Here is a 16,059-nt window from a genome sequence, read left to right as displayed (position 1 = left end):
AGCAGCAAATTTGAAGAGACTGCCTCCTAGGGAGTGGGTGGGGGATGAGTGTTCACAGGCTACAAAGTGAGCCTGGCATGAGTTGAGTTATAGAAAGCCATAGGCTGGCATGCTGGTGTTAGTTTGTGTGAATGAGCTTCCCAGTGCTGATTACTTCTGAGTGTAAGTGGTCCCACAGCCATCTCCGCTCAGTCTGTGGTGTCTGCAAGTGAGTGTAAGCAAGGCAGCATTGTGGATCCATTTCCTCCTCAGCCTGCTGCCTCTCAACATCCTATCAAAAAGCTCTCAAAAGGAGCCAGGGGTCCAGAAAGCAGTTTGCCATTCCTGGCAACAATTATTAAACTTGTCCTTCAGGGTCCCAGAGCATACATACCCTTGGTGTTAGAAGGTTGAAAAGTGAAGCTCCGCTGTCGCTGGTGTGAGGGAGATATACGGCACCTGTCCAGTCTTTAGCTCTCACCTGCCCTGGACGGCCATGGTGACCCCTGGACTCTGATCAAGTGACCTCACGCCCAGCATTCATTCATTCCCGACACTCCTTTCTTCTGGGATGGTGTCCTGTGTTCTTGCACGTGCTGTACACATTGGCCTCTGAATATATCCTGAAAGCAGTGTGCTTTCTCCTTCCTAACACACACCAAGCCTAAGCTTGACAAGTGTCTGCCCTCTGGTCTTCATCGGGGGTGGCTTTGTCTTCATGGTGAGCCTTTGGCTCTAGTTCTTACAAGTTCAACAATTTGCACCATTATTATGCACACTCAGAAGCCTTACGATTGTAATTAAATGAGCATTTTGCTGCCATGTTTTAGTTTTTTGGGGTTTTTGCTTTAACACTCATAGAATTTGTTACAGATCTAAAGAGCACAGGGTTATCAGTCCTTCAGCCTTCTTCTGGCCAGTCAATTCTCCCTGATCTCTACCTCAGGACTCAGACAAAGGAAAGAACAGTCCCCTCGTGGCTCCCAGGCCTTGAGCCAATGGAGAGGGCTCCCAGGCTCTTCCTCACTGCAGGCACCCACGCTAGTCTCAGCGTGTGGCAGGGCACACTGCCTGCCCAGCTTGTCCCCAGGTGGTGCTCTTGACTGGAAGCACTCTCCCAGCCTCTGCATTGTAAGTTCCTGGCTATATTTAACTGTAGTCCTTCACTATAATGGACTAACTCATTTTACATATTATTTTGCCTTTTAAAATGTTTTTTAAGTTTGTAATAAACTTAGATTTGCATATTTTATACCTTATTTATAACACTATATCTTCAGTGCCTACAGGTCCAAGGAGCAAAACCCTACTCCTTAGTGTAATTCTCAGTTAAAAGACAAAATGAAGCTGAAAATTTCCTGACCATTATCTCTCCTCTGATGGTAGGCCACCAGTTTAATCCTAATTTGACCTTCAGTGAAAATGTTCTACAGTGTCAGCAGAGCTAGTTAATTTCAAACCCCCACACACACCCCCAACTTCCATCTCAGTGGCTGAGGTGGGATCAAAAAGACACTTGCTTCATCTGGTCAAATAGCACACGTACCTTACGGCAGGAGATAAGTCTGTCTTTGGTGTTTGGTTTTACAGTTTAGATAGAACACTAAGACAAGGTCTAGCCTTGCTGTGGAGTAAGAATTGGTACTGTCTGTGAGCACAACGCACAGAGCTGGAGCGTGCTCCCTGGAAGGAGCCGTCCTGCACTGCATGCAGACCTCACCCTTTATCCTTTTGCTCCAGCTCCTGGAAATAAGAGGCTCGTGCTTTATGGGGTAGGATCATATTTTTCCAAGCTGAAAGCAGAGCTGCTTCCTAGTCCAGGCCCCACCAGCCCTCTAGAAGCTGTTTGAAAACTCTGGTTATGGCAGGTGCGGTAGCTGTGTCTATGATTCCAGCACTCAGGAGAAGAGAGGGTGTCCAGGGCTAAGAGAAAAACACCAAACAAAATGGTGCAGTTGTGACTGAAACAGGATGGTAGGCTCCATACTATGAGCTGTTGACACTCTCCACAGTGCAGGAAGTGCTGATGATACTCGCATTATTTTGTCTTTAACTGTCCTTTCAGGTAGAGTAGCCCATTACCATGGTAACAGCTACACTAGGACATACATACTAGACTTATTTTTCAGGCCTGACACAGCCTAAGTGGTCATTTTTAAATGATGACTGCTAGCTCAAAATGAAATGCTGCAGTTGTTGGCAGCATTCTCCTGTGGTAGCATACTGCGACTGAAATGCATTGTCTTCTCTATACTAAGTGGCTCCCACCCCATATCAAATGCAGAATGGTATGTGTTTGTTTACTGTGTGATCTGCTCGTAGGACTGAAGCGTTGCTCACTCCATATGTCTAAACTGTAGGTGGCTTTGGATCTGCACAGGCAAGTCCTTCATCATAAAAATGTTCAGTTTCATAATGCTCACTACCTCAGAAAGCATAGTGGTTATGAGGAATTGAGTCATTCCTGACCAGCGTGTAAATCTTGTCCCTGGTGCTGGCCCTGCACTCACTTGGCTGTGTCTAGCTTTCAGTCCTACTGAGGTGAAGCCCCAGGCACCCAGTTAAGTCAGGTGTAGCAATTTGGGTATTACAATGAGTCAGATTCCCTGGGTATTCAGGTGTTCAGCTGAGTGTCCGAACAGCTCTCAGGGCAGCCCAGCCGTTGGAGAGGATCTGTGTGATAGGCATTCTTCAGGGTAACTCCGTAGATCCCTTCAGATGGGGGGCAGGTGCAGTCTAATGAGAACTTTGTTTGTTTTTGCTAGTTTTATTTACCACTCAGTAAGAAACTTAGTGTGGTGGCGCGCACACCTTTAATCCCAGCACTCAGGGAGGCAGAAGTAGGCTGATCTTTGTGCATTCAAGGCCAACCTGGTCTACAGAGTAAGTTCCAGGACAGCCAAGGCTACACAGGGAAACACTGTCTCCAAAAACAAAGAACAACAACAACAAAAAGCCAAAAAGAACTTGTTTAGGCGAAATTGAGGCTCTATTTTAGTTTGAAATTGGTGAGTCTTAACCGTCCATTTTACTATCCACTTCCTAGTAGTAAACTATGGGGAAAAAAATGAGAAAAGGAAATTTAATCCCCAAACCTATTTTTTTAAAGGGGTGATGGTTGGAATTTCTGTGGTGACACTGCTCTTATGGATGTGGGGCAGTAGTTTTATCTTGGGGTGACCTGTGACCAAGCCTTCACAGCATTGTAAGGCTTCACAATGCCAAGCCTGTGGGAGAAATAAGCAGAGGTGGTGACTTGACCCCAGTGCAGCTCACCTTAACACCAGTAGCCAGTTCCCACTAGGTTAGATCCACACCCTGGCTGCCAATCCACCTGTTGCTGTCCCATGGCTATGAAAAGCCCAGGTGCAGTAGCAGAACAGACCAGGTAGTTCATGTGGACCCTGACACTGGCTTTCAGAGGATAGTTGGGAGTTTTATCATTAAAAGTATTCTGCCTCCCAGAGCAAAGCACTGCAGTCATTCAGAAAGGGATGTCTTTGTTGCATTATGCCATGAAAGTTTTGAATTGCAACCGCTTGTCTTCTTTAAGAAGGCCTGTGGTGACATTGCACTACTGATTTACTCTTAAGCTGGAATGCCGGGCTCTTGCCCTGTCCTGGCCATCAGTATTAAGAGCTTGGTTAACAAAATTAAACACATTAAGGCTGTGATTTGCTGCCCTGTTCTGAGCAGGGCTTCCTTCCCGGAAGATTTGAATTCTACTGGGAACAGCCACTGTGTTCTGAAGAATTCATAATACTAATAAGCCACTGCAAAACAGTATTGTACTTCAACGTTCTGAATCCGCAGGCATTACAAACTAACTTATTTTTCCTAATTGTTGAGTTTATTGTAGAATTCTATGCTAAGCATCCATAGGTGCTAAAGCTTTGAGTGAGCGGAGCTTTCTCATGGCTCTGGTTGCACCCAGCCCGGCACATTTCATTCTGAATATGAAGTATGTGCCTCCAACCGCAGGCCCTCAGCCTCCCCAGGGATCTTGAGTGTGGAGCCTTGTCCCAGCAGCTCGGCAGTGGCGGCAGCACAGCAGGAGAGTTATCAGGCAGCCTCGGCCTCGAGCAGCTTTGACTCCTGGAGCTCTTTTGAGGGGAAACCTGGTAAACCGTCAAGGTGTCTGACTGCCCCCACCTCTGTAGTCTGTGTAGCCTAGGGAAGGTCTGGGGAGACAGGCCACCTAGACCAGCCCTGCTGGAGAGGCCAGCATGGGCCCACGGGGGCCAGGGTGTGACCAGAACTTGATTCCTGAACAACTGTGTTGTTTTTAGTGGGAGGGAGGAATTCATTGTGCGTAGAATAATTCAATGAAGAACTTTTTCAAATGGTGGAATCAAACTGCTCTCTTTATATTGCTTTTGAATGAGTTGTCATGGAAACAGAACAAAGGGAGGAGTTTGGGTTTGGTAGGGCTTTCCCCGCCCCCCAAATTTCTGCTTATTGCAGATTTTCCTGAAATAGCAGATGGACAAAGAACTAAAAGTCTCAAGCCGTCACTGAGGAACCCTCTACTAAGGGCCTCTACCCCCACAAAGGGTGAGACAGTCTTAAGGGTCATTCCTGCCGTTTGTGTCGTCTATCCCGGCATGAATCAAACAAAGAATAAGTGTTAGTAAATGGTTTTGTGTCCATGAAGCCGCCCGTAAACTTAAAGTAGTCAGTCCATCATGAGAGCATCATATTCTGAGCAGGGTTTGGGGCTTCATGCCAGTGGGCCTGCAGTGTGGTCCTGGTGCCTCCTGCACATGGCCTGAGATGAGTGACAGGAAGAATGGCAAGGGGCAGCCTGCAGTCCTCGGCTTCTCAACCGTTAGTTTCTCCCTACTGCCAGTGTCAGCGCCTTTCCCTGCCTGAGGGTAGATGCAGCTTCAGTGAGCTGAAAGCTTCAGGCCGTGAGTGAACACTAGGTAAGAGTAGGGGAGTGCAAGTGCAGCCTCCTAGAGACCTGCGCCTTGCTGTAGTGCAGGTAGGGGAGGGGAGAGGTGCTGGGCCTCCAAGCTGGTGTCAGTATGCAGGGCCTATCTGAGCAGCCTGCATCTCAGACAGGACCTCTCAGCTCACGCTAGGGATGTGCACACAGACCAGGCCTCAGACAGAGCTAAACTCCACCTTGTTGTCTATCTAGATCACGCTCTCGATCTCCAAGAAGGAGAGCTCATTCTCCTGAGAGACGACGGGAAGACAGGAGTGTCCCCACTGCCTACCGGATGAGCAGCAGCCCTGGAGCCAGCAGGAAACGGACGCGTTCCAGGTGGGCCACCGTGTCCCACAGGGAAAAATGGTCTGTAGCCTTGATGTAACCTGTGTGAAACAGTTACAGATAATGGGAGAGTGCGGTCTAGATCGTCAGTAGCCATGTGTCCTCTGGGAGACCAGCCTTGCCTAGTAGTGGGGTGCTGTCTCTTGGGCATGTGGGGGGTCCAGGGCACAGTTGTATCCATGCTTATGGAGCCCTCACATGGCTTTTCTGTGGACCTTGTTTCTCTTTAACACTAGTCCAGAGACCTTGCTGTCTCTCCTAGATCCACCCCAGTCCCTCTTACTTGTCTGCAAGGACGAGACGGTTCAGCTAGAAAAATAGGAACTCCTCGTCTCGGTGTCCTGCCTTGTCGCCAGTGATGGCACTGGAACCTGGGTGGTGTGTGGTGATGAGCAGGGTGGAGAATAGGTCCACGCTCTGGGTCTGAACCACTCATGGGAATCTGTCTCCATTGTGAGGATAACAGCGACGTCAGCCAACATGGTTATAGAGCAGAAGTCCCGGCAGCGAGGTCTGTTCCTGGCACTTCTGCCTGCTGAGAACCTCAAGCTACCCTGGCCTCACCTGTCACTCGGGGCCCTAGCACTCTCTGACTCTTCTCTAACTTGGGGAAGCCATCTCTGTGGTACCTCTGTCTGCTGCTGTGCTGATCACCTTTCCATCTCTAGAGTGCAGTGCCTGAGATAATCAGCTTATAGAGAGCGAGGGGTGATTGTGAGCAGCTCCGAAGGTCTCAGTCTGTTAGCCTTATACTGGGGCAGCAGCACATGTTAGGGCCAAACCCTTTGTCTAATGACTAGGAAGCAAAAAGGAAGGGCTGGACCCTGTTATCCTTTTCAGGGGCATCCCCAGTGACCTACTAGCCTTCCACTAGGTCCCTCTTGATGGAACCAGTCCCTCCCTGCAGCACCTATAATAACTTTTGGGGTGCCAATTGTAGCCAGGCTGTCTCAAACTACAAGCTCCCAATAATGACAGAGATTTTTTAATTATTATAAAAGCTTGGCCTTAGCTTAGGCCTGTTCTCCATGGCCCATTACCTCTCAGAGTCTGAGCACCTTCTTTCCTCCTCCTTGTTGGCTGGCCAATCCCTGCACCTCTGATTCCTTCTTAGAGCTCCTATCTCTGCCCGGAAGTCCCACCTTTCTTTCCTGCCTTTGCTATTGGCCATTCAGCTCTTTATTAAACCAGTCAGACGGTAAGGGAAGGTAGGATGCAGCCAAAGAACAACAGTACGAAAGTCCGGCTTGTACTCAGGTCTTGGCTGGTACAGAAACCAGCATTTAAATACTGTAAGACAACCTTCATACCGTACATAAAAGATCACCCCACCAGAACCACTCTAGGAACCAAGTGTTTTATATATAGGCTTTTGAGAGACATTGGAAATGTAGACTATGGCTGCAGTGGGTGCAGCCACTCTATGGCAGCCACGTTCCCAGCATGGGTGCTGCCCTGGAACACCCTCCTCAGGGTCTAACAGCTACTGTCACCTAATGGATTGCTTGCTTGCTTGCTTGCTTGCTTGCTTGCTTGCTTTTCTTTTGAGACAGGGTTTCCCTGTGTAGCCTTGGCTGTCCTGGATTTGTTTTGTATACCAGGCTGTCCTCATACACACAGAGACCCACCACCTGCCTCTGCCTCTCCAAGTGCTGGGATTATAGGCGTGCGCCATTGCGCCCAGCCCTAAAGGATTTCTTTAGTTCCTAACTACACACAAGTCATCAGACCTCTACATGTCATGGGACAAAACAGCCAGAAAGAGTTAGACCTTTTAGGGGACAGACCCTAGATTCCAGGTGAACGGTACACATCCAGGCCCCTAGCTGTTGCCCACACAGGACGTGAGTGGTTGCTGTAGAATCACCACTTCTGGAGCTAGCCTAAGGTGAAGCAGCACAAAACAGCCTGTTAGCTGGTCACAGGACGGGCTGTGGATTGAGAAAAGGAGATCTCGTTCCCTAACCTAAGAAGCCAGGAGAGGAGCTGCGGGGCTGATGGGTGTCAGCAAAGATTTCCAATACAAGTTCACATTTATAAATTATATTCCAGCCTCCTTAATCCTACCAGCTACTGCAGTACATAGAATTCATTCCTCAAGCAAGTGGTTTAACATTTGAAGTTCATCATCACCTTTGGTATATGTAAAGGGCATGGTCTAAAATTAATTCTTACAGCAAAAGATCTCTCTCAACAGAAGAATTCTTGCATTGCCCTCAAATTAACCTTTGCATTCAGAGAGACAATGGGAGAAGGTGTGGAGGGGCTGGTGTCCAAGTGCCAGCGTGGCTGTCCTTCGTCTTAGCATTAGGACTTAGGAGGCCACTGGCCCTTCTGCTGGAGCACTGTCTTCCCAAAAAGACATGAAGAGGCAGATCAGCTGCCTTGGGGCCTCTTCGCTGAGCACTGCTGGTTCCCCAGGAGCAGCCACCGAGAACGTGCAGCTGCCCGCCCTGTGTTCTCTACCACAGGCCTGGAGCTGGACCACTTGCCATCGAGCTCACCCTCCCTCCACCCTTCCACCTCAGCGGACAGTGGGGTCTGCTTTGATCTTGTAGCCTGTAGCTAATTCACTGTTACTCTGACACTTTACCTCACCCAGGTGGAGGGGCGTGCTGCTACTCTGATACGGCACAATCTGAGCAGTTTGCTGAAGAAGGTTTGGGGATTTTGTTTTGTATTTTGCTTTTCAAGACAGGGTTTCCATGTGTGGCCCTGGTTGTCCTTGAACTCAATCAGTAGACCAGGCTGGCCTAGAACTCAGAGATCTGCCTGCCTCTGTCTCCCTAGTGCTGGGACCAAAGGTGTGTACCACCACTTCCCTGCCTGCTAACTAGGGGTTTTAATGTGGTACTGAGAGCACACACCCACATTTGGTCAACAGCTCACTTGGCTGTGTGTCCTCTCCTTCCCTCTGGCTCCACCCACTGCCCTTCCTTCCTGCACGTGCTGCAGAGTCCAGGTCAGCAGTGCTGCAGAAGGCCACAGGCAGGCTCATGGTATTGGTCAGTGGGAGGAGCACCAAGTACTCTGAAGAATGCATCCTTAGTGCTGCTGCACCTGGTCCCTCTGTCTCGACCTTTCTGAACAAGCAGGTCACCTTCTAGGAGACACTGAGAAAGCACAGAGCCCTCTTCCCAGCAGTTTTCTGCCACATTAGTGAGTGACAGCAAGAATAGCTGCCTCTGGTCCTATCTCTCGTCATCAGCTGGCCCCTCCCTTGTTTAGCACTGCTCTGGACATTGTTGATGGTACAGTTTCCTGTTGCTTTATTCCGTCTGACTGTGACAGGCACAGCAGCCTCCAAGCCAGTTGTATCTTGTTCTGCCTCTGTTCTTGGTGCTATTCAAACACCAGCTTCCCTGTACAAATGTCCAGCCTCCCCTGCTACCTCTTCTGCCCCAGCTCTGAGGTCTATCCTTTTTTAGTTCCTTTTCATTCTTTTAATTTTTTTTATTATGTATGTGTATGGGTGTTTGCATGCATGTATGTCTGTGCGTCACATGCATGCTTGGTGCCTATGGCGGCCAGGAGAGAACTAGAGTTACAGATGGTTGTGAGCTGCCGTGTGGGTGCCGAGAATTAAACCCAGGTCGTCTGGAAGAGCAGTCAGTGAGTGCTCTTAACCACTGGCTCATCTCTCCAGCCCTCTCTGCTTCCTTTTAGTGAAGGTCTGGAAATCAGGATCTAAGCCTGATGCATATGTTTAGAGTGAAATCTGATAGACAGGTCATAGCAGTGCACACCTGTGGCCCAGGCGTTCACTCATTCGGTGGAGAAAGAAGGAGCGAGACTTCAAGGTTATCCACAGCTATGTAAGTTCATGAGACCCTGTCTCGAAGCAACACAACAAAACAGCAGCATCCATACACAGCATGTGCGTGATGGTGACTCATGTTTCACTAGAGTGCACAGAATTCCCACTGTAGCCAACAGGAGATCCTGGTTACTGCAGTAAGGAAGAAACTGTCGGAGTGGCTTCTTGTCGTTGTATTCCTAGTGTGAAGCGCTCCCTCTAGCATAGCATTAATAACTGGAGGGTTCTCACTCTGTATGAAGCGTTACTCGTTCAGGGTGAACTTTGAAAATGAGTACGTTACCGTCCCTGCGACAACTGGGGAAACCAAAAGCGTAGAGGGTGGAGCTGGCAAGATAGCTCAGTGTGTAAAGATGGCCAACCCTGACAGTCTGGGTTTTATCTCTGTTTGGTTTTTTTGTTGTTGTTTTTTCGAGACAGGGTTGTAGCCTTGGCTGTCCTGGACTAACTTTGTAGACTAGGCTGGCCTCGAACTCACAGTGATCCGCCTGCCTCTGCCTCCTGAGTGCTGGGATTAAAGGCATACGCCACCACGCCTGGTGCACACCTGCTTTTAAAGTAGGTGCACAACACTGACCAAGACTGTGGTGCTCTGAGTTCCCTTACCACAGAGCAGTGTGCCAAAGACCTGTGACAGTATGAAAGCCATGGGTGGGTTTACAGCACACTCCATGTCCGTTTGCTGAGAGAAATCATCACTGGAAAAGAGTCAGTCATGCTTGGAAGTGGGTACTGGAGGGATGGCCCTTCTCCTTTGTTGGGTAGGTACCAGCTAGGAAAGAAGTCGTTTTCTGTAATGTTTGCATTGTACTACAAGGAACAGAAAGAAGTGTGGGAACATGGCCAGTCTATCTTAAGAATCTGGGGAAAGCACAAAGCAGAAGCAAAGGAATTATAAAAGTGAGATGTGACATTAGCAAAATAAAAAGCAGCGTAAGAAAGGAGCAGAACCAAAGAATATTATGGAAAAATAGTCAAAGAATTCACCAGTCTACGGTTACATTGATGAAGCAGGAAAGGCCTGCAGACTAGTAACGGGTAATAAGGAAATTCTGTCTCTCTGAGAGATGGACAGAGTCCCAAACTGACACAGGAGAAGGTCATCATTTGATCAGTTCCTTGTCTGTTTAAGAAAGTCCAGTTTAGAAATTAGAATTTATAGTCTTAGAACCTTGCTCCCAGCTCCAACCCCATTTTCCCTGTGAGTTCGGTGTACAAGAATAATGTGGCAACCACTCAGGGGCCTTCTCAGCCCAGGGAGGAGTATGCCTCACTCACCTCCAAGACCCTAGGCCAGCAAGGACTCTGCGTGTTCATGTTCGCAGACAAGCAGAGAAGCATTGAGCCTCTCCTCCACTCTCACAAACTGCACTGCTCACACCTCCTCTCTTTGTGATCTATGGATCCAACCCAAACCCAGCGAAAATTCTAGGCCTTTTGAGGAACTGGCAGACAAACTCTGAAACCATGGCAGTTCAAGAACAAAGGTGGTGAACTTTGGCCTGGGGATACCCAGATCCCTGTGGAAGCCACAGTCAGGCTGTAAGGGAAAGCCCTGAGCGACTGCAGCATCCTCGAAGCCCACACAGTCAGGCTGTAAGGGAAAGCCCTGAGCGACTGCAGCATTCTCGAAGCCCACACAGTCAGGCTGTATGGGAAAGCCCTGAGCGACTGCAGCATCCTCGAAGCCCACACTGGCCTCGCCTGAGCTTAGACCACAGCACTGACACAGTTCAGGGACAGGAGAGTTCTCTAGCAGAACTTGCTCAACCCGCTGGACACTGGGATAAGAAAGAGCAAACTACAGGCGTTAGTTCAGTTTAGATCAGCAATCTGAATACACAAGGCAGAGCCAGAAAACAGTGTGCACTGGAGAACTCCTCAGGATGCAGAAAACCCCGCTGGGCTACGGAGACAGCTCTGCCAGTAAAGCGCCTGCCACACAAGCAGGAGAACCTGAGTTCTGTCCACAGGAGCCACATAAAAAGCCAGACAGGTGGCACGTGCTTGTAATACCAGTACCAGGGAGACAGGCAGCAGGCTGGCCCCTGCAACTCAGCAGGCAGAGTTCTGAGTTTGAGACCAGCCAGGGCTATGCAGCGAGACCCTGTCTCCAAAAAGCAAAGTGGATAACAACTGAACAAAGTCTGAGGTCCTTCCACAAGCATGTGCATACACACTCACAAGAATACAAAAGAAGACCCTAGCAATCAGAGGAAAGTGTATAAAGTCAGTGTCATTAAAGTAAAAAACCTGCTTCCAGGGACAGTGAAGAGACCAAGTGTTTATTCCCCTAGTAAAAAAGACCCACAGTGCCTGTGTCTGACTGAAGTCCATGTCAACATCAGAGGCCACTGACATCACAGAGAAACACATTAGGGTACACCGAGAGGATGCTGAGCATCAGCAGTAAGAACCTTGGCAAGTTTCTGCTTTTGCTCAGTGACCTCGCTTAGAGTGGGTGAACAAGGGTGCTCCCCAGCCTGTGTTCATAGCCACAGGCCTGAGGCGCCTCTTAGTAACAGCTTACACTCTTTTACAAAGTCACAGGCACGCCTGCAGGACTTTTTGGCTGCTCTTCTTCCCACGGTGCACTGGGGCCATTTAGCCACAGAAGCAAAGTTACCAAAACTGCACACTGAACACTGCTACTGTACTTATGAGATCAAGTAGGGACGCACCCAGGTTTACAGGTGACCTGGAGACACTGTTGAGGTGTGCGGACTGGTTCCTGCAGAGTGGAGGTCACCAATGAGTAGAGGGAAACACAGGCTGAAGGACACTGAGGGAATGTTCCAGAACAATAGGCCACAGTGTTGCTTTGGCCTCTCAGCAACAGCCAGAGGGCTAAATTGCAAAGTGTCCCTCAGTGACTTCAGAAGTGAGCAAACTGCTTCCCTACAGCAAAAGCTTGACTTCTTCCTGTGTGAGGTCAGACTGTTAAGATTAAACCGGTGCTGGCGAGATGGCTCAGCAAGTAAAGGTGCTTTGCTGTGCAAGCCTGGCAGCCTGGGTTTGATCCGCAGGACTCAGGAAAGGATGAAAGAGCGGAAAAACCATCTACAGTCATCCTGTGACCGCCATACTTGCAGACCCCACAGCCCCTCATTAGGCAGGAGCATTCCTAATCTTGGCACCAAAAAAAATACAGGGGATTCCACAGCCTGGTAAGAAACAGGGCAACAGTTGATTGAGCTTTGTCCACCACTGGCTATGTAGACAGGCTTTGGCGGCCTCTGCCTGGAGAATAGAGGTCTAGGCTGGCTTAGGAAGGGCCTTTGTGCCTCTCTGATCCTTTTGAAAACCCAAATACCTTAGAGCTGTGTCCATGGCGACCACAGGAGAGCAATGGTCGACAGTGACTTACCAGTGTTCATTAAAGTGGACACAACTTGAAAGCAACATCTGAGCAGAGAGGCTTCTTGGTGGTGCCCTGCAGCCCAGGAGGGAGGGGAAAGTCCTAGGAGTGATAGATCTGCAACGCATGTCAGAACAGACTTGGTGGGAAGTGGAGTGCAGGCTGGCAGTGGCTGTCCTGTGTGCTGGGGCTGGATCTGAGAGAAAGCACACAGCATGTACCAAGTATGCATCCTCCCATTCTCCCTGCTATGTGTCTGGGTGTGTGTGTACATCCATACACAGTAGAAACAGCTAGGCAATGCCAGAGCCTTCAGTAGGAGTGGAACAGAGCCTGAAGGGCTTGGGAGCCCTGACCTACAATGGGAGCAGGGTAGTGGTCAGAGCTGAGCAGGCACTGCGTGCAGCAGACACTCCCAGTGCAGGCCCAGGCTGCCTCCTCCTGAGTTTTCATCAGATGAAGCAGGTGTATGCAGGATTTGGCTGATAATTTCCTATCTTTTGGCATGAGTGAGAAAGCAATACAGACTTTCCTAGAGACTGCCCTTGGTGGTTATCTTGGTATTTTCAATACAAATAGATTGTTCGTCGTATATTAAATGCCAGACATTTCCCCAGGACTAAGCTTCCTTATGGAGAGGCTGTCTTCTGGGTGGTTCTTTTAATACCCAGTACCCTGTGGATACATAGGCTCAATTGACTGAAGGATTACAGCTATCTGAGGCATGCGTATGAGGCTAAGGATGTGCTCAGCTGGTAAAGTGCTTACCTAGCATGCATGATACCCTGGATGTGATTTGCCAGTGCCACACATGTCAGGCATGGTTGTGCATCCTTGGGAGGTAGAAGGTGGAGGATCAGGAGTTTAAGGTCACCCTCAGCTATATAGTTGAGTTTCAAAACCAGCCCAGAATATATGTCTTTAAAAAAAAAAAAAAGCTCACATGTGTGGAGGGGTCCTTTGACACAAATAAGTTCAGACTGCCCTCTTATCCTGCTGCATATACCCTGACAAGAGCATTTCCCTTTCAGGAGTCCCCATGAGAAGAAGAAAAAGCGACGTTCACGGTCTCGCACCAAGGCCAAGGCCCGGTCACAGTCACCTTCCCCGAATAAGCAGGCAGCACAGCGTCCCTCAGCCCACTCAGCCCACTCGGCCAGCATCTCTCCTGTGGAGAGCCGAGGTTCCTCCCAGGAACGCTCCAGGTAACCATGGCCTCTGGGTGGCTCTCAGCAGGAAAGAGCAAGCGGAGGCCAGTGAGGCCTCAGCAAGGCCCCACCATTGCTTCTCAGAGAATAGTGGGTACCAAATGACCTGAAGTGGGTGTCCTGACCTCAGGCAGGAGCATGGAAGGGGCACCCCCTCTGAATCCATCCCCTATCAGGCATTCAGATTCCTTCAGTGGGGAAAAGAACCCCTGAGGTGTGGGTCTCAGTGACAAGCAGGGTCTCAGGAAGCTGTCGGGATTGTGTCTACCAGACAGTCAGGCCTTGAACACTAGAGAATCTTGAGTCCAGGGCAGTTTGTGAGGAGAAACCCTGCATTCTTGGTGGGAACTTTGATAAGCGTGAACAGGGCGTGCTCAGTTCAGAAATGTCCATGGCCGCTCCATGAGGAACACAGTTTAGTTTACCTAAGGGCTCGGCATCTGAAAGGTGCCATCCTAGGCTTGGGGGTGGGGTGTAGGAAGCCCTGAGTCCGTGTCCACAGAAGCCTCACATGGGAACCAGGTCGTCAGCCTAGAGTTCTGCGTCTAGGGGCCTTTCTGTGGGTGCCTCTTTCATTAGCCTCTTCTTCCCAAGCATTTATGTAATGTTGGTATTAAAATGTGAGTTACGTTCATTTTATGAGGTACTTGACATGGACGTAAAATGCATGTTCCTGGGATGGGAAGGCGCCTTGCTGGGTAAAGGGCTTCTAGCATAAGCATGAGGGCCTGGAGGTGATGCCTAGGCACGGCAGCGTGGACCTGGGACCCCAGCAGGCTGAGGTGGAGATGGGCGGACCTGGAGCTGCCCAGTGCCTGAGCAGTAGACTCAGTGAGAGCCCACATAGTTTTACAAGTATAAAGTGTGGGAACCAATCTTCAGATTCATGAGTGTGTCTGAGCCTCTGCTCTTGTCTCTGCATTAGGGGGGTTTCTCAGGAAAAAGATGGCCAGATCTCCTCAGCAATTGTCTCCTCTGTGCAGAGCAAAATAACTCAGGTAAGATGGGAGTGCTCCTTTTCTTTTTCATCTTCTATAATGCCCCTACCCCCTTTTCCCCCCTCATCTGCTAATTTTCCTTCCTGCCCCCTGTTTGACCAGTACTGACCCAGGTCAAAATCTTGGGCTGGCCACCTGTTGACTCAGTGGTTCTGGCCCTGCCACTACCAAGCTTTAGGTCAGAGCCCATAATGCAGGAACAGGAGGAAGTGATCCTCATCTTCCCAGGAAGCTCATGTCCTCCTTGTGGAGTTGCCATGCTGTGGAGCCTGACTCTCCACAGGTGACAGACACATCCTGGACCTTGCTTATATCCCAAGGCCACATGATGTCACAGCTGTGGGAGACTTGTAACAAGACAAAGAGGGTAACTTTGGGCCCTATGTAGCCTGGAGCAGGTTCACAGCTCTACACATTATGTGAAGGCAGGAGGCTCAGAGATTTCCCTCCTGTCTCCCCCACACAGGACCTCATGGCCAAAGTAAGAGCAATGCTCGCAGCTTCCAAAAACCTGCAAACCAGCGCATCTTGAGATGACAACCATGGAGCCGGCCCCAGGCAAGCAACATGCGGCTGCAGCCACAGGTGCTGGGCTTCAGCTTAGAGCGGCCCCGGTCCAGAAGTTGGGAGCTGAGCTGCAAGCTCTGCTGACCTACACTTGACTACCCAGGCTCTGCTGCCTGACTTCCTGGGTCAGTCAGTGGCTTTTGTAAATTTTTGGTGATATTTTCAGTTTCAATTTTTGACCAGCAGTCTCTTACCTGTATATTTGTAAATATATCATGTTTCTGTGAAAATGTATTATCAAATAAAACGAGAGGAAACACCTTTTCTAGCTAGCAGCCTGGGACAGCACCTTCCTTCCATGTGTCTGTCACTTAACATGTGTCAGCATGTGGAGAAAGCGGGGTCTTCCCTCCAGTGACGGTTTCTCCCTGGCTGTGGAGGGGAATGCTCCCTCTGGAATGTTCTACCTGTGTCCCCTATAGGGCTCTGCCCAGGCCGTCAGTCAGAGGTGATCCTGATACTCTGGCTCTTGACTGCCCCATGAAGATGCAGGTTTGCGTGTCGATTCCTCCCAGGAGGCCTTTGTTCTGAGTACTCAGTGGAAAGCACACAGGGTCCTGACTCCAGAAATAAAGACCTGCTGGCCTAGGCTGAGGCCAGAGCCCTGTTTCCATCCTCAGGCTTGCTCAGGACTATTCTGTGCTGCTTAGATGTCCCTTGCAGGCCACCTGTTGGCCATGTGCCCAACCAGAGATGGGCTCCTTCCCTCCTTATAGTGGTTCCCACTGTGGTCCTGGCGCATCCAGCAAGACACTCATAGCCCCCAGAAACTGGTATGGGCAGGACATGTGACAGTTGATGGTCCTGGAAAATGGATGTCCATGAGAGAGGGCCCCCAAGGTGGCCAGCAAGCA

At 49.7% G+C, this 16,059-nt stretch overlaps 1 protein-coding gene across 5 annotated transcripts in view; it reads left to right on the top strand.

The window, feature by feature from the left end:
- Positions 1–15,531, top strand: part of Sfswap (splicing factor SWAP) — a 73,209-nt gene extending 57,678 nt beyond the window's left edge. For 2 of the 5 annotated variants that reach the window (XM_051161404.1, XM_051161406.1), the window contains 4 exons: positions 5,123–5,248; positions 13,464–13,637; positions 14,566–14,638; positions 15,105–15,511. In XM_051161404.1, the coding sequence (XP_051017361.1) occupies positions 5,123–5,248; positions 13,464–13,637; positions 14,566–14,638; positions 15,105–15,170 (439 nt within the window). In that variant the 3' untranslated portion in view covers positions 15,171–15,511. Of the gene's footprint in view, positions 1–3,960; positions 4,114–5,122; positions 5,249–13,463; positions 13,638–14,565; positions 14,639–15,104 lie in introns of all 5 variants that reach the window. The other 3 variants (XM_051161403.1, XM_051161402.1, XM_051161405.1) reach the window with 3 other exon arrangements.
- Positions 15,532–16,059: the final 528 nt, after the last annotated feature.

This window comes from Acomys russatus, chromosome 19 (assembly GCF_903995435.1).
Source record: "Acomys russatus chromosome 19, mAcoRus1.1, whole genome shotgun sequence".
Taxonomy (NCBI): domain Eukaryota; kingdom Metazoa; phylum Chordata; class Mammalia; order Rodentia; family Muridae; genus Acomys; species Acomys russatus.
This window is presented reverse-complemented; position numbering and strand designations above follow the sequence as displayed.